Below are 23358 nucleotides of genomic sequence, written 5' to 3'. Positions count from 1 at the left end.
TTTTTGTTGGCACCATAAGTTGGTTTTACTTCACACTATCTTGATTAAGAGTGTGTGAGGCTTTTGACATTTGTTGTTGCCCTTCACTTGTTGAAGCTTTTGTTGGCACCATAAGTTGGTTTTACTTCACATTATCTTGATCAAGAGTGTGTGAGGCTTTTGACATTTGTTGTTGCTCTCCATTTGTTGAAGCTCTTATGGTGAAGCTTTTGTGTTGAAACTTTGTAGGTGAAGCTTTGAGGTTGAAGCTTTGTTGAGCACCATGAATTGATTTTGTTTCACACTATCTTGATCAAGAGTGTGAGAAGCTTTTGAGAGTTGTAGTTACCCTCTATTTGTTGAAGTTGTTGAATTTCCCAATTTCTTTTTTTTTTTTTTTTTTTTGGGAAAATTAGAAATTTGAAAATGTGGGGGAGACAACATATACAAATTTTGTGGAAGAGAGACAACATATACAAATTTTGCTTCCATACTGTTGAGCAAGTGATTGTGATGCAAGCCACACCTTGTAGTAGTTGAAGGTTTGGATGAACCATATAAATTGAATTTGCTTCGAACAATCTTGATCAAGAGTGTGTGAAGCTTTCTATGAGCTGTTGTGTTTGCATTGTTACAGAGGAGAAATGTCTGAAGCAGATGTAAGAGAGCTGAAGAGCTTGATCTTCGTATACCATGCACTGAAGCAGTTGTTGGCTTCCAATAAGACTTTGTTGGTGAGTATAACTCTTATTAGGCATAATTGCTCTCCTAGTTGAGTTGTAAAGCTTGAGGATTTTTTATTATTTGTGAATGCTAGGAGTTCACATGTACAAGTTGTACCACTCGTCTTTTGGTTTGTGAAATGAATGGTGAGTTGTTTTCATCACTTGGTTAGTGGTACGAATATGAATTCCTTTATCACCTTTCATCACATTTCATCACCTGGTTGGTGGCACGAAGATGAGTTCCTTCTTCACCTGGTTGGTGGCATGAGTGATAAGTTGCCAAATGATATTAGAGGACTGGTTGTACATTTCATCACCTGGTTGGTGGCATGAAGGAGAGTACAGGTTGTACATTTCATCATCTCGTTGGTGGCATGAAGATGAGTTCTTTCTTCACATTTCATCACTTGGTTGGTGAGAATAAGGGCAAGGTGTCGAGGCACATTGTAGCAAGTGTCGAATGACACAAAGTATGTTGAACCCTTTCGAAGCACAGTTGGCTTATGTATGGATGTGTTGGAATATATGAAGTTTATGTATGAATGTGTTGGAATGTATGATGTTTATGTTGATTGATATGAGTGATACTTATGAATGTTTTGCTATGCATGAAGGGATCCATGCTTTCGATATCTGAACCATGTTGGTTGTAACACTTAGTATCACATACTTTGTGTCAAAGTACGCATGTTGAAGCTCTGAGTTGGAGTATAGGGGTATGTCAGCGTAGACTAAGTGTTCTAGTGCTAGGAATGCAAAAGACTCAGAAGAAGTTGTCTGAATTCCCTCTTCTTTAAATATTTGTCGAATGGCTTGTGTGACAAAAGATCTCAAGTGGTTGAGAGTCAAAACATTTGTAATGTGTATGCCTTCTTATAATAGCATTTCCTTCAGTACCCAGTCCTCCACTTTGAAAAAGTGAGGCTTGGCCCCATAGTCATAATAGCAACGGTACATTCACCCCTGGTTGTCTTGACACGAACTTTTATCCCTCTTGTTGTAATAGGCTTACTGAGAGTAAAAATTCTTCCTCTTACCGAGAGACAAATACATTTGGTGACTTAGCGAGTAGCTAAATGAGGCAGGAGATGATGCAATGGGTGTCTGAATGGCCAAGATCTCCTCACTTGGTAAAACTTGACTTCCACTTCCCACTTGTTGATAGGGGTTAACCATATGGGGGTTCCCTTGGTATGTCCTTACTTCGGCGGAGGCGTGGTTGTAAGCCTGTGCCATCACCCCAGAGTAAGTCTTCTAAGTGTTGGCATTGATCATGTGCTTGAAGAAACAATCACGTAAGCCTGCCATGAAGGCTTTGAGGGCGGTCTTGTCATCTGCCTCAACGCAGTGAGAATACTCATGGCTGAAGCGACCGGCACACTCTCGTAGTGACTTGTCCGGTTTCTGGTGAATAGTGTTCAAGTCATTTGCAGAATGTAAGTGATCGGTCTGGAAGATGTGTTGAGAAACAAACAGTTTCCTTAGTTCCTCAAATGAGTCTACTGTCTCAGGTGGAAGATGGCAATACCAATTCAGAGCTCCGCCAGAGAAGGTAGAGGGGAAGAGAAGATATCGTTCTTCGTTAGTGTGCATCCGGTATGCACGGTGGACTCAAAGAGGTTTAGGTGTTCAATTGGGTCCTCCCTTCCAGTGTAGAGTTGTAAGCCAAACTTTTGCTTTGTCTTTGCTTTGAGAGGGGTATCAAGGATCCTCTTTGTAAGAGGGTCAGGCCTAGGTTGGTTCCAGTCAGGTATTTCGGCTTGACGTTCGGCCTTCAACTTGTTTACTTCCTTAAGGAATTGTAGGACAAAGGGGTCCTGAATGGAGTCAGGTACTGCTGGATCATTCTTCTGTAAGTCTCTATCTCCTCTTGGAAGTAGGAAAGCTTGATCAAAGGCATGAGATTTTTCTTTGGACTCACCGTACTGACTTCCAGGGCGAGCCTGTCGAAACGCCCCCGAGTTCCCCATACCTTCATATTCCTCTAAGACATGTCGCTCATTCCCTAGATTGGTAGTTGGCTTGGGGCATGAGAGAGGACCGAATCTTTAAAAAAACCCTTGGGTTATTAACCTTCGAGCTTATGTGGATGGGGTTCTCTCGATGTTGCCTCAGGAAGTCCCGACAGTCGCGATAAACGGCTTTTGATCTTTCTACTCCTTCTTCTGCAAGAAGGTGCCTTCCTCCACTTCTCTTGATTCGGGTCGAAGCAGCTGGGTCGAGAGAGGTCTCATGTTGATCAACACTTCGATGAGTAACTCACTCCCCATTAGGGATATCCATGTTGAAGGCAGGTGATCCTCCGTGTTGGGGGGCACCCAAGTGGTGGCTGACTTCCCTAGAGGCGATGAGTTCGTGTGTTTGAGTATGCCTAGCTTCATGGAGCATCCTGAAGAGCTTCTTATACTGCTCCTTGAGGATCTCATTCTTTATCGCTATCTTGTTGTTCTGAGCCTCTAACTCATCGACTTTAGCTTGAAGAGCAAACTTCTTTCGTTCATTTTTTCGTTGCTTTGCACTAAGTGCCCGGGGGGGGGGGGTGTCGTTCTGCGTGTTGTGGCTCCCTTCACTCCCCATGTTGGAGAGGGGTGCCTGGTCGAAAGAAAGTGTACGAATGGTGGAAACCAGCTTGACAAAGCTGGAGAGAGTAGGAATAAGTGCGATTCCCATAGACGGCACCAAATGTTAATGCACAAAATCAGCGAGGACTTTGGTACAACAGAAAGTGTCAAGTTTGTGACCTTCGCTAGATTGCTTTGGTCATTAGTGTGGGTAAGTATGTACATGAATAAAGATAGGGAAGCAAACAACACAAGATGTACATGGTTCACCCAGACTGGCTACGTCCACGGAGTAGAGGAGTTCTCATTAGTTGTGAAGGGTTTACACAAATACATAGGTTCAAGCTCTCCTTTAGTGAGTTCTAGTGAATAGTTTAGTACCAAATGACATTAGGGATTATTGTGGGAGAATGATCCCCTTTTATAGAAGAGAGTTTCTAGCTTTGTTGTGACATTGACACGTGTCGTGTTGTGATTGGCCTCTGATATCGACACATGTTGCGCTGTGATTGGCCTTTGATATTGACACGTGTCGCGTTGTGATTAGCCTCCTGGTTGGAGGAAAAGTCTTGTGGGTCCTTAACGGTATACTATTGACCGGCGCTTAGTAGTTTCGGGACTGGTCAAGTATGGTACAAACAACGTTATTAGTCATCAAGTACAAATATAATATTCTACACAACTTGAATAATTTTTTGAGAATGAGAATTCAAACTTGAATATCACCGACTGGCCTAATCAAGTTTAAGAGATACTATGTTTGCAAAGCCTGTGGTGGGTGAACTTGAGAAGAAATTAGGAAACTTCTGCCTTGTGCTTAGTAAATATTCAATAAACAAAAGCAATTACACAAAACCTGACAATTTCGTTGCTCTTCTTTTCACGACACCCACAGATGATTAGAAGAGCACATTACAACCTTTTACATACATATATTCAAGAGTCACAGCTGGTCATACAAGGATGTTACATAATCTTCAATTTGGTTCATGGACTTACTCCTGCAGAGTTGGCTATACAGTTCTTGTTCCGAGCAATCGGCTCTATACAGGATCACGTCTCTCGCCCGTGAACCGAAATGTGATCTACATTTTCATCTTGTCAAAATTATCATCTCCCTTCTCAGTACCGTGGCGTGGGACATCGGTTGTAACTTTGCATAAATAATTCAACTTCTACATCTGAAGTTCCACAGCTCAATTCCCTCACTGAATTCCATTAATCAGCAAGGAATTGGACTATAATGCCTGGTGAGTATTCAAAACACTCTTCGCAGAGTGTATCTACAGATAATTACTTTCATTTAATCTCACGACAGATGAGAGGGCTGAAATCCACGCTTGCAAACCACTCTGAGCATCCTTCTTCACTGATACTTCCAGATTGCCGACAGCCTGTTTTGAAATCCCAGATTTCAGCAAAACAATTCCAAGTGATTTGAATGTACAATCATCAGGTTGAACGGAAGCTTTTATCATTTCCTTGAAAGTTGCCACTACCTCTTTGAATCTTCCATACATCGCATACAGCCCAAGCACATTATTATAACTGAGCAAATCAGTTAAAAGTCGCAGTTCTCTCATCTGCTTTGCGATCTGAATGGCTTCCTCAAACCTCCCCAGTTTCTTATACATGCACAACATCATTGCATATGTAAACTCATTTGCAGCTCCCTTGCTCTTCAGGCTATCAAAGAGTTCTTCTGCTGGCTCAACCATACATCGCTCGCTATAAAGGTCAATCATACAATTTGAAGCATAAATAGCATGACCATCCTCTGATGATTGAAGAAGTCTGTATGTTTCTTCTGCTTCGTTCAAAAAGCCAACTTTAGTATAGAGCTTGATCAAGGAGTTGTAAATCACCGTATTCCCAGGCAAGCCTGCCTTATTCATTGCATCAGCATAACTCAGAGCTTCTTTAACACTTCCGATATCAGCGAAAGCATTTATCAACACCCCAAAGATAATAACATCCGGCTGAACATTGAATCTGACCATCTCTTTGTATAGTTCCTCTGCCATTTCCAGTTCTCCTAATTTTGCAAAGCTTGATATTACAGCACAATACGGGATGCAATCACTTACCAATCCTGCCTCCTGCATCTTCCTGAGATAGGGTTTTGCTATATGTGGCATATCAGCACTAGCCAAAATTTGTATCAGAGAGCTGTAGCTACATATGTCCGGAACTATGCCATGACTCTTCATGCTATCAAACAGCTGACATGCTTTACCGTACTGTTTCCCCACCCCATAAGCTTTAATCATCACGTTAAACTCAAGGACACTCAATTTCTTTGCTTCTAGGCAGCAAATGAAGACTTTCTCAGCTTCCAAAATATGGCCACGCTCTCCATATGCATCAATGTTGGCAGCACAGCACTCAGAACTCAATTTCCCTGAAGGATGAAATCTCATGAACCAAAACCATGACTTTTCAAGCATCCCGGCATCTATGTACATCCTTGTCAGAGCAGTCTGAGTGAACTCATCAATCTCATGACCCTTTTCATCCATCTCTGATATGAGGACTTCAGCTTTGCTGACCATGTGCCTTATTGAGTACGCATACAAAAGGATGCGGTAACTGACAGGGTCTGGCTCAAGGTGAGCCTCCTTCATCTTTGTGAAGTAGCTTGTCGCCATGTCTATATTGTTATGCTTTGCGTGGAGGGAAATTAGAATATTATATGTTCTTGTATCAGGTGGACATCGAAGCTCTTCCATCTTCTGCATAAGGGAAACAACTTCTTCCAGCCGGCCATGGTTACCACAAATGTGAATCATTGTATTGAAAGTAACTGTAGTTGGAGCAATCCCTTCCCTAAGCATCATTGCAAATATTTTAGATGCTTCTTTAAGTTGGCCATCCTTTCCATATGTGTCAATCAATGTATTGTATGTATGCGAGCTCAAAGAAATGTGAGAATGCAAAGAGCTCTGCAATCCAGAAGCACTTGTTGTAGAGGTGCCCTCTTGTTCTTGTCTCAAAGATACGCTCAACGACCAATATTTGAAAAAATCCTCAGCTTTTCGAAACTCTCTTGCTTTCTTATACAATTGAACGACAATCCCCATGGTAACCTCATCCGGTTTCATTCCTTGTTCGTTCATCTTGTCCAGCCAAACAAGTGCTTCTTCTTTAAGCCCGCCTTTACTGTAAACATCAATCAAAGTTCCATAAGTTGAATTTATCGGTGCTATTCCGTTAACCTTCATCTCATCCCAAAGTCTCTCGACATGGCTCCACTTCCTCGCCTTCCCAAGAATTCTAAGCACTATATTATAGTGAATCACATTCACCTCATAACAATCCTTTCTCTTAAACCACTCAAAAACCTCCCAAGCCCTTTCCCAACACACCTGCTCCTTCAAAATTATACTCCTTTCCTTGTTAGTAAGCCTATCTTCCCACGGCCTCAGAGCCTCATCCAAATCCTCAACTTCATCCAAAGCCTTCAAAATTGCAGGAATATAACCTCCGTAACTGACGCATTTGGTCGAACACCTGGAGTGCACTTTCTTCACCACTCCATTCCCATCCCCCACTCTCAACCCACCATCAATATCTCCACTTTTCGCAAAACGGCCAGTACCCTTTACGTTTTTCGTCTTCTCCCCACCTGGGTTCTTCACAAAACTGGATTTTTTCAGCTCGACCTCATGAACAACGACGCCATTTCCACGCCTGCCATTTGTGGGTCGATGAACTTCACCCAACTTCTTCTTCAGCCCTCCTCCTCCATTGGGACTCTGAACCACTCTCTGTTTCCTATCGTTGCTTATGAGTTCGAGTTTGTCCAGTGGAGAGCGTCCTGCGTTGGGTGACGTTTTTATGGAACCCAGAATTGGGAAGCAACTGGTGTCCAACTGCAGCTTCAGAAACATTGCTTTCACAGAAACTGAATCATATTATAGCTTTTCCTCGAGTTTCAGGAGAATGACATGGATAGAAATTTAGAGAATGTGCAGAACGTGCTCGGTGGAATCCAATGGACTCGAATACGAGAAAGTTACAGGCACACTAGGCAGCAGCGCGTAATATCCTTTTCGGAAATGGGAGTTCGGAGCATCCACATACCGAGGTGGGAAATATCGTATTATACGGGTCCACCCAACCCATCAAAATTTGAACACCATTTGTTTTGTATGAATTATATGGTATGATTAGCATGGCTTAGATTTTTGTAGTCATTCAATTTATGTTCATTGCATGCTTAATTAATGAGTATTCAACCTTAAGTGTTGATGACTTTCCAACATTGTGAGGTTGGAAAAAAGTTGTGATCCTAACCTGAATTCAAATAAATATTTAGTTCGACAACATTAGATAAAATTAATTTGACAACGTTAGGATTCAAGTGATGTGAACTGTGAAATGCTAACATAATGGGTTTGAGTAAGATATTGGAGAAAGCTAAATTATTTAAAATTTTAGAAAAAATCTTATAAACGTCGAGAATTCTTGCAGCACTTCCGTCTTATTAAATTTAAAATTTCTTTTTTAACTTTTTGTAAAGCGTAGATAAATTTTTGTTCAGGGTAGTAAAAAGAATTGAAAAGTACAAAAGAGAGGATGAAAGAGTGTTAATTTTCTTCTGTTTAGATGGGTCCTAATAAAAAGTGATTTTTTTTCATAAAGTAGTAGGCAAAGGGCAGGAGCTCTTTACCCTGCCTGTTTATCTACAAACCAGCTGCACCTGTTAACCACCATTTCATTTTTAGATATGAAAATTCTTAACGCGCATGTTCTTGGCTTCGCAGTTCACACCGCCCTGAAACGCCAACAGCACCAGGATTATGCCCAAAAAACCCACCACACCCCTCTAGATTTGTCAAAACATTCCAAAGGAAGACCACTTCTTATATTCTCGAGATAGCCCCATAGACTTAGCTATGTTTCTACGAGAAAAAAGACATTTATATCGCTCATATGCAATGCTCATAACTCACTCAACATTTGTTTGACAAATTGTCTATATTGACTAACAGATACAAATACAAGGGCTAAATTAGACAAATTAAAAACACAAGTGCCAAACATGACATGTAAGCCAAAACAATATTATATAACAATTGAGTTGAAGTTCTATTATTGAAATCAATAATCATAAGTTTTCAAGTAGGTAGTTTTTCATTCAGATTGAAGATTATACATGCTGAGCAAAGGCATGCGCAGACGACCTTACACATTCAAGGTGGATTCAACCTACTCGACTATAACTCTAATAAACAACATTGCAGATTGATTTGCACTGCCCATAAATCAACCATCTTAAGAAATGGCTGTTCATTTATGATAAATGCTTCTTGAACCAGACACCAATGTTAAGAAAGCTCTCAAAGTCGGATTGTGGTCTGCAAACACAAATTCGTATCAGATGGAAATCCAAGCATGAAACTTTATGACCTTGGCTGTAGTGACTGGTGACTACAGTGCTACAATGCACTAGCTCATTTGGAGCATAAGTTTACCTCTTAATTGCATGAACATCATGAGGAAACACAATGATTTTGACAGGAACTCCTTTTTCCTTCAGCGCCCTAGCATACTACGAATAATAAATACCCGAATCAGTTTTCAACTCACATCATTCCAATCATGTAAGTGTCTGAGTCAAAATCATCACACCCCCTTGAGAAGTTGAGAGGAAGGAAATCAATTTCAAAGATGAAATCTAACAGAATTAAGTTTATAGATTCCAATTGTTTTTTGTGTTTGTGCTTCATTAGATCATTTTCTACTGCAATGCAGCCAAGAAGAACAATTATCCAAGCACTTGTTTTTGTTGTCAAACTATTAAGAAAAGGCGTAGTTCATTAGGAGAACATGTACTTACTTGAAATCCAGTAGAAACTGGAACACGAAGATCCTGAGCACCCAAAAGAAAAAGGGTGGGTGTTTTAACCTGCAGATAAGATCCTTCAAAAAGTTAGAAATAGCAATCGCAGCGTTGGACCAACCACAGTGATCCTAGGAGGGAAGATCTGGATACAATCCAAACCCTCGGAATTGATTCCCTTGAATTAGCCACTCTCAAGAATTAAACCTTCACATTCATCATGACCCCTTCCAAGACTATTAAGCTTATAAAGAATTACCCATTTTTCACTCTTTTCTGTTTCTCTTTAGTTCCATTTATATTTTGCTTGATATCCTGCACTGAGAATACACAGCTTGCCTGTGCAAATATAAAACATCATGCTACTCGCCTAGTCGCCTTTACCAGTGTCACTGCAGGTAGAAGTAAGTATGGTTGTGGCTGCAGCTATGATATCTATTTAGTTGCTTAAAGGTGAATGTGCATGTAGTTAATCAATGTTGGGAGAACGACTGTGTTGACTTTGTTGCTTTTAAATCTGTAAGTAAACTTTCCGTCCTTGAAAATATTTGTATAAGAATCTTCAAACTTCAGGGTAAGCTAATAATATGGTAACAGAAAAGAAGCTGTAACCAAGCACCCACCTTTGAAACATGTGAAATAGGAGATTTGCTGTGCATGAGAGTCAGATGCTCAGCTGACGGTGCTTCTGTGTAGTAATTTTTGCCCTCACTTCCATAGGCCACCACATAGCACCAATCAGGGATGTCTGTTGTACCGACCATTAATGCGAGGTTACAGACAGGGTTCATTGCTGCTGCCACAGCAAACTTATCTGGTGCCTGCGGCATTAAATATTGTTCAACTGTCAAGAATAACTTAAAAAGAACTCGTCTACCAAGCGTGCATAAGTAATAGATGCTTCAATAGGAAAATAAAAATCTATTTAGTACCCCACACAAAAAGAATAAAGCTTTAAGTGAAGAAAGTTGAGGTTCCACCATAAAAATAATTGGCAACACGGGGAGTAACCCAACTTATTTATATGCCCATGCAAGGTCCCTCCTCCCATCAATGTGGGATTCAATCTCCATATGCGCCTCAAAGAACTAAAAAATAACAGTCATGCTTTCTATAGAACTACCAAACCTGGCCAATCAAGTGAGTTGTTAGAAAGCCGCCGTGAGAACCACCAACAACTGCAATTTTTGAAGGACTGGCAAGTCCCATGTCAATGACATGATCTATAGCCACCAGTACATCATCCACGTCCTGTAGCGAATAAACTGAGAGATTGGGGTCTTTAAGTACAAAAGCAGATACATAAAGTAAATACTAGTTACACAGGTATATTAACAACATAAAATTCTTAGCATACATGAGCATATACAGATATATTTACACCAGAAGTGCTTATATCTGTGTGTATGATACCAAAATGTAGGACTTTACCTAAACAAACAGGTGGTATAAAGTAGGCTCCCCTAAGGAACAATTCCAATCGGATAACAAAATTAAGATTGCTATAAAACAAATAGAAGGTAAATATGTATAGGTAAGCACCTGGGACCCAACTTTCCCTGGAAGGGACTGAAGTGCTTCTTCCCCAAACCCCAGTGAACCTCTGAGATAAACTAACATGTCAGAACAATTGCATAATATAACATCTAAACAACAAAATTGAACCACAATTTGGTTGAACATCAAATACATTTAGCTGCACAATTCAAAGCTTTGACCGTGGTATGAAAAATCACAATCATACCTATAATTTACAAGTAACAGGTTGAACCCAATTGAAGAGAGAAAAGCAAAGGACTTTGAAAAGCTTGACACTGACACATCGTGCGGGCCTCCATGGAGGATTACAATTAATGGGTCCAATGAATCATTTCTTTTAGTTTTGGAAGACACAAATATAGCTTCAAATGGTTTGGCGGCACCTGAAAGGGTTTAAGCATATACAGGATGTTAAAATCAATTATTTTTTGACACACCAGATAGAAAATTGGTTCATCATACCTTTTGTTACGCTACCAGAAACATGCCTGACAGGAACCTTCAGTATACTGAATTGAAGAGAGGAGAGCAAAGATTTAACCTATCTCAAGTTGAAACATGAGTAAAACAGATGTAAGCTTGAAGATAATCATGATATGTGGAAATATAGAAAAGCAGATGGATGGACCTTCTCAGAGCATTCACTTGAGGGGCTTGATACATTTAACCAACTCCATGCGGTACTTTTACTTTCTTTATCAACAAGGTAACCATACTTGATATGAGGCACGTCTACTGGACTGCTAGACACTTCAGAAATCAAGGATGAAGTGAAATTTCAGTATTGATCAGTAGATGTTTCCAAGTATTTATCAGTAAAAATGGCAGTTTATGTTACCAGCAATGATATTGTCCCCATCCAGTGTAAGAACATTCCATGAATTTGAATCAGCAGGGCTGACACGTGATACTTCCCCACTGTACTACCATGTAAATACCAGAGGTCAGTTATAAACAGTTAAAATGTAAACACGCTGTGCACATGATTGGCCACTATAATTACCTCAAAACATTCACAGAAAGTATCACTTCACAGCTGCCCCAGATGGAAGATATGATCATCATGCATCCATCAGAAAGCCATGGATTACTAAGGATACTTGACTTGTAAAGCCCAGGGAAGCAACCATCCTCAGGACACATTACAACAGGAATCTTCAAAAAAGAAGTGTATTTAGTTATACTTATATAAGCATGGAGAGGGATTAAGAGAGACAATATCATACAAAATGTTCTAAACTTCTATTGTTATGTTCTGTGATGTCACCTCCATGAAATGAAAACCTTTTGTTGAAGATAATTAAGCTAGAGTTCAATTGTGGTCCCCTCCCCTTTTTCAAGAAAAGCACATTTTTTAGGATCATATACAAATTAACCAATAAAGCATCAATGTGAAGCTACCCATACACAAAATTACCATGCACAAAAAAAAAAATAAATAAATAAATATTGTGGGGAGAGAGAGAAGAAGAAAACAGGTAAAGGGAAATTTATATATATTGAATGTTCACCCTCAGTGTGTATGATAACAACATCAAATTCCAAATTTACAGCAGTACATACCACTGGTATAGTAACTAGCAAATAGTAAACAGCACATTGTTGGCCAACCAAAACAAGTAAGTGAACCACGATTTTCAATCCTAAAAGTTCAGGAATGCGAATTTGTACGAGTTTGCACCTTTACAAGGAAAACGCTTAATGCTTACTTATATCCACATCCTAACAAATGAACCTTCGTTCCTAATTTACATACCCCCAGGACTCGAATAAAGAATTGCACACAACTGAGTCGTTTCAAATTATCAATCAGAAAATAAAATGTTGATTACCCAACAGAAAAATAAAAGCTCATGAGCTCACCACATCAACAATTTTTGCAGATGAGGATAGCACTCCATCGACTGCCCAGTCTATTCTGTGAAGAGAATCTGTTGCATAATGTGACCCAGAATCCACAGAACTTCTTGCTGATATAAACAGAAGGAATTTTCCATCTGGGCTGCAAAAATTACATTGATCATGTTTCAAATACAATCAGAATCAGTAATCGCACATGATATTTGAATCAATCAGCCATCTATTGGATAATGTTTGAAACAATAGTAGAATAGTACAATTCCGATTCTAATGTTCATCAAACTCCAATTAGTATTTACTTTAGATATCAATTTCCGTTGTGAAATTGAAAGAGAGGCAACAAATAATTCTCCAGTAGTTCTCGAACACTCCAAAAACTTTAATTTTCGCTTGTGTAGTTCTCGAAAGCATACAAGTAATTCTCCAGTAGACAGATATTTAGAAGGAGTTATCAAAAATCTATACAAGCACTGCACATAAAATATATCATAGACTGAAGTGCACACAAACAAAGACCTAAGTGTCAGATGGGAGAAAAAATTACCTGAACCGTGGATACAAAGCACTACTTATGCTTTGAGTCAGCTTTACAGCAGGAAAATCTTCAGTTGAACTAGCTCCAGAACAGTTAAGGAGATCAATACTTAATATCAAATGTAGAAGCACAGAGAACCTCCAAAGCAATTAACAAGCAAAAGATCAAAAAAACAAAAGGCAACAAAAAGTATTACACAAAGCAACTCACTTGAGTTCAGATCCATCGGTTTCTGATTCACAATTTGGTGCCCTGACTGCATACAATGCACAGGGCCTATTAATGCAGTACTTGATACCCAGCTTTCTGATACCTTCAGACCACCCAACAAAAACCAAAGATTGTTGTGAGCCTTTAACTGGTGGCGCCCATACAACTTGACCAACACTCAAAGACTTTTCAATTCCTTTGACAGCTTGGGCCTCTCCACTGTACAACATAGGATAATTAAAGTTAGCTGGGAATTTAAACGAGAAATCTCCTTACTTCTAATCCTGGTACTAATAGAAACTAAACCAATTGTACAAGACCTGTTAATATTGATGACAAAAAGTGCAGGCTGCCTTTTTCCAGCATACGTTTCCCCCCATTCTTCCTTCCAATCCCCATGACCTTTCCAGTTACCAAAGTCCTTATCAGTGGAACTAACATTCTTGTAGCCCTGACCTGTAAATGTGGGCTTGGAGGGAGCTGGTTCCTCAGCAACATAAGCAATGAGAGTTTCATCAGCATTCCAAGAAATTCCTTGAAACCTGTATCATTGAAAGTTTGAAGTTCTATCACTATCACCAAAGACATAAGGAAAAAGCATCTAGTACACAAGGCTAACATCAAATATCATGCATGGAAAGAATGCATTCACGATATATACCATTCATCAGCATATACTGAACCATGAACAGATTGGGGGATGTGGAATTCTTTCTCCACTTGACCTTGACCCCAAATTTCAAATTGACAGGGAGATTCATTCTCGGGATTCCGAACTACAAGAAGCTTTGCACCGGACGGGGATGGAACAAATACAGAGACTCCCATCATCTCAACAGGGAATGGGGACCATTGGAAGTTTATAGAATTGTTACTTTCTCTTGAAATATGAGAGGATAGAATGAATTTCTTCCTCTTGTTTGCCAAAAGATTCGGTTGACTAATTGAAAACATTGCCTGAGACTCAATTCCTGAAACAAAGTTTAATGTGCACATCCTCATTAGGAAAAAGTCTTTGGCTTTCAATTAGAGAGGAGGTATATATGCTTATATATTTCCTTACGCATGTAATGTACATACATATGAATCTGTTGTACGTAATCTAAGGATAAGGACGTGCATGTTAGAAGAATGAGAAATCATACCGCTGTCAGATTTAAAAGTCCATGCCTTGTCAATGCTGGAAATACTGGTGAAGTCTTGAAGTAACCTAGACTGTGATGCATATTCTTCCTCAGTTGTTGCATCTAACCCCAGAGGCATCTCCTTCAATGGACCATCTTTAGAACTGCCCATGGCTAAAAGTGTAGACAATGTTTTACTACGGAGTACATTGCACAGAAGATATTGTCAATATATGATCACAAAGGAGCAATGAAAGTATGTAGTAGCTCATAACTCATAGGGTCAGAAGCATTGGTCATATAAAAAAAAAGCATAATCTCCTAGAACGAAAGAGAAAAAAGAAACTATATTTTCTTGTTCTTTTAATGAAACAAATGAGTATTAGCATGTCATTCTTTCGTCAACCGAATACAGCTGATGTATGGTAACAGAAACAAGCAATCCGCCACCTCAAATTCTACTTTACATGAAAAAGATGCTACTTTTGATTATTGTGATGAACGTCAATAACAGCTATGTGAAATTTCTTCAAGTTAATCTGCCACCTCAGATTATAGTTCTACATAACTTGGAATTGGCAAATAGTTAACTCACATATTCGATACTACCACATAGCACTTGTAAGAGTTTCGGCAACAAGAAAATCTTAAGGCCTCTTTGCGGTCACGGAAATTACTCAAATTCAATTTACACTTCCGAGACCAAATTTCATACCCATCACTGGGATCCCATCTAGTAAAAAGGGTACTCGCGAATTCGGGCAATGTGGATTAAAGTCGGAATCTTTTTATATGTCCAAAACCAATGATCCTTTTCTAGTTTTTTTATATGCCCATTCCATCAATCCAGTGACAATATACTAAGATAATTTTGATTGGTAACTCCCGATTAACATTCACAATCGCATGCTAGTTCAAGAATTCAAACAAACATGTAATTCAATTCAAAACGTTCCACTCTATGCCACCAAAAACAAATGAATCAAAGCACCGAGCAAAGTGAGATGAAGAAAGTAAGAAAGGAAGAAATAACACATACCCATCAAGCAGTTTAGCACAAACACTAGGATTCGACGACCAAAAGTCAACAGTGCATAGATTTTTTTTTTTTTTGGGGGGTGGGGAAGAGAGAGAGAGAGAGAGAGAGAGAGAGCTTACGTAGTGAGAAAATAGCGAAAGGGTCTGCAACTGCTGCTTCTCGGAGTGAGAAGAAGAGTGGGAATGTGAGATAAAATCGGAAGTGGAGGAGGAGGGAATCTTGGAATCGGACGAAGCAAGGTGACGCACCAAGCCGAGGTGGTTCTGCTTAATAATGCACTGCTCATTTTATTTCAATAGTACACCATTTTTGTATGATTCTCTAGTCTCTGCGGCTATGTTTAAAGCAACTCCACCCCTAAAGACTTTGTGCCAGCACCCCGCTCATTTATTCACTCAAATAAACAGTAATAAACTCAAGTGTACAGTAATAGACTAAAGCATCTCCGCCCCTAAAACCAAATAGCCTAGTCAATTTTATTAAAATATTATTAATTTTTATTATAAAATAATAATTTAACAAAATGAAGGGATATGAAACTCCTCCACCGCTCCAAAGTCCAAGGTCCAAGGTCCAAACCGAGAGAGAGAATCTATTCCCTTATTTTTCCCGATGGAAAGGGAGCCTTTTCTCGGCTCCCAAACAGGACCCCAACACCAACTCCTCCAACCCACCCCCACCCCCACTGTTCAAGTCCCTGACTCTGATGATTTCTCTTTCAAAATCTCTCCCTCCCACAGCCAGCCTAATCTCCACCACCTCCAACAACCCCACCATCACCATGTCCACCAACCAGACCCGCAGCCCTCTTCGTCAGGAGCCCCGAATGCCCGCCATCAGAAGAGACCCGGCACTCTCCACTGCTGCAGGACGGCCCCCGCTATGGCCGTCATGCGAGACCTCAATCCACACCCAACAACCCAGGCCCCCAAACCCCCATCCCCATCGCCCTTTGCTCCGCCGGCAAATTGGCCTTCTTCAACCTTAGCCTCGAGGAGCTCTGCGACGTGTTGATCGTGCGGGAGGTTGATGGCCCGGCTGACGTCAGATGGCCCGGCATGTGGGTCTGTCGATTTTAGGCCGGTCTCTTGCCTGGCTTGGGTTGGGTGCCGGTCAAAATGCTAGGCTGGAGTGGATAGCCTGGGTGCCGGGCTGGTTTTTTGGCTGGGTGCTGGCTTATCAGTTCCCCGGTGGAACTGCTCTTAAGGACTCCGTCCTAAGTGACCATGTAAAGTAAAATCCAATAACAATGACTAATTATGTCATGTTCTGCTCACCAAAGAAGCTAACTAGAAATGTTTAGCGGACAGAATTTAGCCAAGCTAGCTATGCTTCTCTTTTCCGCATTGAAGTTTGACTTCCCTTTTTCATATTTTAATTGAATCTGGTGTAGAATGATAGAAATAAATAGGCATAAAAAAGTTATGTGCACATTTTTTCAACGTTTACACTTTTCAATTTTTTCGTCATTTAATCGAACAAATAAAGAATGATCAAGAGCCAGAATTAAAATGGTGAGCATGAGCCATAAGATGAAAATTAGCGTATAAAAATCATTTTCGTGGTTAAACTAAAAAATAAATACCTAACTCCATTAGTTTATATTAAGGCAGTGACTTATGACATGCTTTACCATTGAGAGAAAAGCGTGTATTTGAGCGTTGCACAACGGCCACAAAATCGAAGATAATCCAAACCAGAAATGGCTATGTGCTCTTTACTCGCGGCTGTCTCCTTACGCAGTTCCCAAACTGAGCTCAAAGCTGTAGGAATCTAGGGCGATGGTTTCTCGGAGTACTTAGACACGTAGGACCTCTTAATTGTACAGAAACTTGGGGAAGAGAAGGTTGAGTACTAGGTTGAATGCAGCCGGGTTCGCGGAGATTGAGCCCCATCTCCGCGAAGACCACCATGACCGTTGGGAGACTAACAATATCAGCATGGTATAAACTATAAACGCTCACTGACTGTACAAGTTCATGTGATTATATGAATTTATCATGATTAGTGATTAATTAAGTATGGTTAATTATGCAGGATGATTTTAAGGTCGGGGAGTATGATGAGCACCACACTTACAACGAAGGCGAATAGAAGAAAGGTACCCTGTTTCTATTAGTTAGCACACTTAGTGGCAGGTAATCTAACATGTTATGTTATTAAATTATTCGTTCTAGAACCGTGACTTGCTTCTACAAACTCTTATCCAGGAAGCTTTTGGGGATCAATAGCAGAAGACATTGAAGCAGTTGGAACCCCTACAGGTTTTCAGGGTACATACGAATGCCTACGAAACAACTTTGATCATTCACTAACCTACATTACAGCAAACGAACATTATCTGTTTTGGTTGTTTCGGCAGGTCTTATATCATGGTTTTTTTTTTTCTCCCTGCAATTGCTGCTGGAATGTATTTCAACGCTCCGGTAATGCCGATTGTTTTGCATTCATTAACATGATGGTTTTGTTCATCGTCGCATAGGAAATCATATCCCAAATGCATTGTTTTTCAGGGGGAGTACTTGTACATTGGCGCCGGTCTGTTTACAATTGTGTTTTGCATCATTGAGATGGATAAGCCGGACAAACCCCACAACTTTGAACCCCAGATATACAACATGGAGAGGGGAGCTCGTGACAAGCTAATAGCGGACTACAACACCATGGATATATGGGATTTCAATGAGAAATATATGGAGATCTGTGGGATTTCACTGTGACTGTGAAGAAGGAACATATTATGAAGAGATAAAAATTCATGTGCAGTAAATTCCACCATAATTAATATGGGATTTCTCAAGTTTTCAACCAGCTATCAATACAGTCCTCTTTCTGTTGCTTCCTTTCTTTCTGCATCGGCTTTTTGACTTTCTTGTTTATATATTAGGCTTACGAATTGAAATTTAGAAGGGAATGAGAACACATATATAATTTTGTCATATATTATTGGATGGTGTATTAAAGAAATAACGTAGCTCATCATGGTGTTCAATTAACCTAGTCTCTCTAACAATTATTAGTGAGAGGCATTTAAAGGGCAATTTATAGAAGAAAAAAAGGTAATACGAGGGAAGCTAAATTTTGTAAACTAAATGATGTCTGTGGAGCCTAAAATAATCCCAAATATTCTAGAGGCGACACGTGGACCTTTATTAAAAAAAGACAAGATTGCCCTTAATAAATGGGCAGGCTTCTCAGATGCTCCCACGCGCAACTCACACCCATGGAGATCTCAGCAGCTAAACACAACTGCCCACAGCTCACCTGCCATTGGTAAGGAATTAAAGATAAGAATTAATTACCCAAATTCTATCTTTAATGCATTCCTAATTGAAGATTGACTCCAATCAAGTAAGTAATCCTAATTTAAATCAATTAGGGATAATTACCCCATTATCTCAAGATATTATCTCCTATTAAATATCTTGGAAATATTTAGAGAATATATCTCCATTAAACACTATATGGCCGACCCTACCCCTATAAATACCTCATATTCTACCAAATTTTCAGAGCTTTTGCAACCCTAAAAAGCCCTAAACACTTTACTCTCTCAGAGAAACTAACTTAGGCATCAGAGATCCATTGACCTAAACCCCTCCCCCAGCTCGCGGGCAGGTAAGGCTTAGGTCTCTGATCAAATGTGTTGATTGTTTTCCAGGTGTATTTTCGTCAAGACTGAAGACGGTGGAAATTTGCATCAACAAATTGGTGCTTTCATTGAGAGCTGATTCAAAACACTCAAAGAAACCTCTTGCATTTATTTCCTGAATTTTCTGTTACATTGAATTTCTCACACTTTGTATCAATTAATTTTTCTTATAAAAGTTTCTTGATCAATCCTTGGAGAAAGGATACAATGGTAGGAAATTCAAAAACTATGACGAACGGAACCCCGTACGTTCAAGGATTTGGACCAGAAAGTGGAGACGAGGACATTGCCCCACATCGGAGGTCTTCAAGGCTCAACGCGACGGCAGGAGGAGCCCCACCACTTCGAAGCCGCACCGCTACCACCATCACCGTGACCCACCAAGCCACGACACCATTTCCACCTTTGCAGTGCCGCACCCTACCAAACCTTAAGCAGAAGGCCCAGGTCCACTTCCAACCCTATGGGCAGGAGGCCTAAAACTTGGCAACTGCCACAGCAAGCCCTGGGCAAAAGGCCCAGCCCACTGCAGTAGCAGGCCTTGTTCAATAGCAGGCCCAAACCCAAGCCCAGAATGAGGTAGCTGCTGCCAACCAGACATCTCAATGGGCCTAGGCCCAAGCCACTCAGCCAGCAGGCCATGATGTGGCAACCCAATGGTCAGAATGGCTCACGACCATGCAGGCCCAAAACAAGCAGGCGCCGGTCCAACGTGCCCTGTGACCCTCTCCGACGACCTGGCTCGTGGCTCAATCCATTCCAAGGCCACCTTCAGCGGTCCAGATTCTGACCACAAGTCTCACGATCAATTCAGGGTTACTTACACCCCACTTTTCTGCAGGAATACCTGCTTTGGGCACAAACTTTGTACCTGCAATCCATTATACTTCCACTACACATGGAGACGCCCATCATCCAAGCTCTTCCAATCCAAATGGCGATCACCATCTACCCCAGCAGGTCACCAATTTGACAAACGCCCTCACGCAACAGACCACCTTGGTGAACCAACTCCTCGACCGCATCGAGATGCAATGCGCCCCAGATGAGGTGTCCCGAAGCAGGATAAGGGCGGAAGAACATAACTCATTCCAGTGACGTCCTGGCAAAGAGTCGCTTAGCCCTCCACGAACTGTGTGTTTAGGTAGTGTGCACTCTCGTTTGGGCCCTCGGGGAAACGTCTTCTCCTGCCTAGATGCGCAAAGAAACGTTCATTCCCGAATCGGCTCACGAGTTAGTGTACATTCGAGGTTGGGTCCACACTCCGATGAGTACCCAAGATATTCCAAGTAAAGCATCCACACGAGGCTAGGTCCACAAGGAGATCCTCCTACGAGGTAACAGAGTAGGCAATCATCTGACGTCCAAAGAAGAGCATGTGAGCAGTCCAGCTCAAGTTCCACTAGCAGCCCCCGCCAAGAGCGATGGCAAGCAGCACAACAACCAGGCACAAATCCAGGAGGAAGTACAAAGACTCGTAGTAGAACAACTGCGCGGATTCCAGCGCATTAACACTACCGACGATGCCCTTCATAGAGACGTGGTCAACCTGAGCAGGTTACCCTTTACAGACGAGATCGAGCAGTCGGACCCACCACGAAAATTCAGCCCACCACATTTCACCTTATTCAATGGAGATGAAGATCTGGATAGGCACTTGATGCACTACCGAAGTGCCATGACATTCTACGCTAACGATAACGCTCTCATATGCATGATCTTTGCCACAAGCTCCAAGGCGAGGCACAAGACTAGTTCCACACCCTGTCGCCACGTTCAATCAAGAATTTTAGCGAACTTTCCTTCGTTTTCACTAAGGAATATTCATCCTACCGCTCGATTAAGAAGAAGTCTGACCACCTCTTCAGCATGAAGAAGGACCCGAATAAGTCACTCCGCACTTACGTTAAGAGATTGAAGGCGGAGAAAGCAAAGATTGTCGGATGAGATGACAACATCGCATGCTCAGCTTTCCGAAATGGGCTTCCAGCAGATCATCCATTTTTCTGGAAATTGATTGTGGGCAAGAACCTGTCCCTGACAAACTCTTATGCTTTGGTAGAAAAACACTCATTCTGGGATGACAAAAAGTTCTCCCATAAGCCGCCTAAGCAGCCATGCAAAGATGCGGTACCAACTCAAAAGAAAGCTAGCGATAAATAGCTCAACAACAAAAACAAGCCAGGAAACAAACGCAGGGACCAGTCCCCAACAAAGGGAGGCACAACGCCCAAGAAGTACACCAAGTTCTCAGTCCTAATCAGCCTAATCCTTCGCAACCTCAAGGACAAGCCATGGTTTAAGCCGCCACCACCTTTAAGGGGTGACACCTCTAAGATGAACCAGACCAAATATTGCTCATTCCACAGAGATCCTGGGCACATAACCAATGATTACACTACATGGAAAAAGTACCTTGAGCAGCTCATGAAGGAAGGCAAGTGCGACCAGTTTGTCAACAAACCAGCTGCCCGGCTAAGGCGAGAAGCAGATGCTGATGCCGAACCCTCAACCAAGACAATCCGAATCATCGGAATCTTTGCCCAATTCGAGCATCTGGGGGCCACCAATAACTCCAAGAAGAGGAAGATCCAGCAGGCAAGATCGGTCAATCAGGTTCAAGCCGTAAATGTTGTACCTGGACCAATCATCGGCTTCACCGAGCAAGACGCTGAGGGAGTAGACTTTCCCTATGATGACGCCTTGGTGGTTTCTATACAACCGGCCTACGTCATCGTTGATAAAGTCATGGTGGACAAAGACAGCTCTGTCAACCTCATACAACTATTAGTTATCTAAAAGATGGGCCTGGAAAGCAAGATCAAATGCAAAACGAAGGTCTTGACCGGATTCAACGAACTCACCTTAATTGCCATTAGCATTATCACACTCGACATAACCAACCCACCGATTGTCTCGTCGCAGACCTTCATGATCGTTAGTAACCCATCTCCTCATAACAAGATATTGGCCCGTCCGTGGCTAGTGAAGACTGGAGCTGTGACATTGATCGAGTATTATAAAATCCGATTCCGCATCCCAGGAGGAGCAGTCGGAGAGATCAAAAGTGACCAGGCTATGTTCAGGCGATGCACTGTGCAAGTTCTCAAGGAGTTAAAGAAGAAATCTTTTGCCCCAGCAGTAACAGCTGAAGTGCAGAAAGACGACTCTACCTCTACCAAATAGCAATTACAGCAGGCAGGTCAAGAAAATGATGTCAAGGTCAACAATGTCCTGGAAGATGAATCAAGATGGAAAATCAAAGATGACGCCGAAAACATCATTCTTGACCTCTATCAGCCGGAAAAAACGGCTAGAATCGGCTCATGTCTGAGCCCAGCAGAAAATGAAGAACTTAAGGCTTTTCTTAAGGAGAATCGCGACATCTTCGCATGGTCACCCTCTAACATGCCTGGCATTAATCCAGCAATAGCTTGTCACAAGCTGCACGTTGATCCCGCTGCCAAACCTGTGATCCAAAAAAGGCGACATTTCGCACCCAAGCGAATAGCGATCATTGAGGCCGAAATCAACAAGTTACTGGAGGCCAGATTCATTGAGGAAGTGGCACACTCAATATGGCTGGTCAACGTCATGCTAGTGATGAAAAAAGAGAAGGGCAAATAGAGAGTATGCGTGGATTACATCGATCTCAACAAGGTATGCCCTAAAGATAACTACCCGGTTCCTCGAATCGATTTGCTTCTTGACTTAACATCCGGGAATCAGCTCCTCAGCTTCTTAGATGCGTACTCAGGCTATAATCAGATTGCCATGCACAAGCTTGATAAAGAAAAGACAGCATTCGTGATCGAACGAGGCACATACTGCTACAAGGTCATGCCCTTTGGCCTCAAGAACGCAAGAGCAACTTACCAATGACTTGTAAACACGATGTTCAAGAAGCAAATTGGAGTCACCATAGAAGTCTATGTCGACGACATTATGGTGAAAGGCAAGAAGCGGTCAGACCACAATCGCAACTTGACAGAAACTTTTGCCATTCTCAGATAATACAACATGAAGCTCAACCCAGCCAAGTGCACATTTGGCGTCTCCTCAGGCCGATTCTTAGGGTACCTTGTAACCTAACGAGCAATCGAGGCTCATCCAAGGCAGATCAAAATGATCCTGGACATGAAATCGCTCACAACTCTGAAGGAGATCCAAAGTCTGACCGTACGAGCAGCCGTACTCAATTGTTTCCTTTCGCGATCCACCGACCGATGCAAGCCCTTCTTCAAGGCAATAAAAAAAGGTGCAGAAGGACAAGTGGGACGATGAATGCG

General features: G+C 41.4%; 4 protein-coding genes and 1 pseudogene across 6 annotated transcripts; 3 read left to right on the top strand and 2 right to left on the bottom strand.

Moving 5' to 3' along the window:
• Nucleotides 1–4080: 4080 nt before the first annotated feature.
• LOC137737945 (pentatricopeptide repeat-containing protein At3g23020) lies at nucleotides 4081–7314 on the bottom strand. Its single transcript, XM_068477533.1, has one exon. It carries the CDS (start codon nucleotides 7153–7155, stop codon nucleotides 4549–4551), a length of 2607 nt encoding a protein of 868 aa, XP_068333634.1. The 5' UTR covers nucleotides 7156–7314; the 3' UTR covers nucleotides 4081–4548.
• A 984-nt stretch (nucleotides 7315–8298) lies between these two features.
• On the bottom strand, nucleotides 8299–15755 carry LOC137737598 (acylamino-acid-releasing enzyme-like). 3 transcript variants are annotated; one of them, XM_068477130.1, is made up of 18 exons: nucleotides 15537–15755; nucleotides 14400–14575; nucleotides 13916–14225; nucleotides 13575–13796; nucleotides 13255–13473; nucleotides 13054–13128; nucleotides 12513–12651; nucleotides 11653–11804; nucleotides 11488–11567; nucleotides 11278–11399; nucleotides 11112–11190; nucleotides 10855–11032; nucleotides 10653–10713; nucleotides 10239–10361; nucleotides 9734–9931; nucleotides 9108–9176; nucleotides 8743–8819; nucleotides 8299–8625 (listed from the first exon to the last, which is right to left on the bottom strand). In XM_068477130.1, the coding sequence occupies exons 1-18, from the start codon at nucleotides 15701–15703 to the stop codon at nucleotides 8562–8564; spliced, it is 2511 nt and encodes an 836-aa protein (XP_068333231.1). In that variant the 5' UTR covers nucleotides 15704–15755; the 3' UTR covers nucleotides 8299–8561. The 3 variants fall into 3 exon arrangements, 2 of the variants coding, with proteins under 2 accessions (XP_068333231.1, XP_068333232.1); XM_068477131.1 differs by having other exon boundaries at nucleotides 13054–13122; XR_011068833.1 differs by lacking the exons at nucleotides 8299–8625; nucleotides 8743–8819; nucleotides 9108–9176 and having other exon boundaries at nucleotides 9795–9931; nucleotides 10239–10375.
• Nucleotides 15756–16465: 710 nt separating this feature from the next.
• Nucleotides 16466–18169, top strand: LOC137736133 (photosynthetic NDH subunit of subcomplex B 5, chloroplastic-like; annotated as a pseudogene).
• A 3237-nt stretch (nucleotides 18170–21406) lies between these two features.
• LOC137736132 (uncharacterized) lies at nucleotides 21407–21868 on the top strand. The gene has a single exon (XM_068475459.1). It carries the CDS (start codon nucleotides 21407–21409, stop codon nucleotides 21866–21868), a length of 462 nt encoding a protein of 153 aa, XP_068331560.1.
• A 3-nt stretch (nucleotides 21869–21871) lies between these two features.
• LOC137736131 (uncharacterized) lies at nucleotides 21872–22696 on the top strand. The gene is made up of 2 exons (XM_068475458.1): nucleotides 21872–22210; nucleotides 22256–22696. Exons 1-2 carry the CDS (start codon nucleotides 21872–21874, stop codon nucleotides 22694–22696), a joined length of 780 nt encoding a protein of 259 aa, XP_068331559.1.
• Nucleotides 22697–23358: the final 662 nt, after the last annotated feature.

The sequence above is a fragment of the Pyrus communis genome, chromosome 6 (assembly GCF_963583255.1).
Source record: "Pyrus communis chromosome 6, drPyrComm1.1, whole genome shotgun sequence".
In the NCBI taxonomy this organism is placed as follows: domain Eukaryota; kingdom Viridiplantae; phylum Streptophyta; class Magnoliopsida; order Rosales; family Rosaceae; genus Pyrus; species Pyrus communis.
This window is presented reverse-complemented; position numbering and strand designations above follow the sequence as displayed.

Coding starts and splice junctions, on each gene's coding strand:
- LOC137736131 (XM_068475458.1), top strand. CDS start 21,872: ATGGGCCTGGAAAGCAAGATCAAATGCAAAACGAAGGTCTTGACCGGA. Junction 22,211..22,255: donor AGAAATCTTTTGCCCCAGCA/GTAACAGCTGAA, acceptor TCTACCAAATAG/CAATTACAGCAGGCAGGTCA.
- LOC137737598 (XM_068477130.1), bottom strand. CDS start 15,703: ATGAGCAGTGCATTATTAAGCAGAACCACCTCGGCTTGGTGCGTCACC. Junction 12,652..13,053: donor GCTTTGTATCCACGGTTCAG/GTAATTTTTTCT, acceptor TAATTTTTGCAG/CCCAGATGGAAAATTCCTTC. Junction 8,626..8,742: donor GATGTTCATGCAATTAAGAG/GTAAACTTATGC, acceptor TTGTGTTTGCAG/ACCACAATCCGACTTTGAGA.
- LOC137736132 (XM_068475459.1), top strand. CDS start 21,407: ATGAACCAGACCAAATATTGCTCATTCCACAGAGATCCTGGGCACATA.
- LOC137737945 (XM_068477533.1), bottom strand. CDS start 7,155: ATGTTTCTGAAGCTGCAGTTGGACACCAGTTGCTTCCCAATTCTGGGT.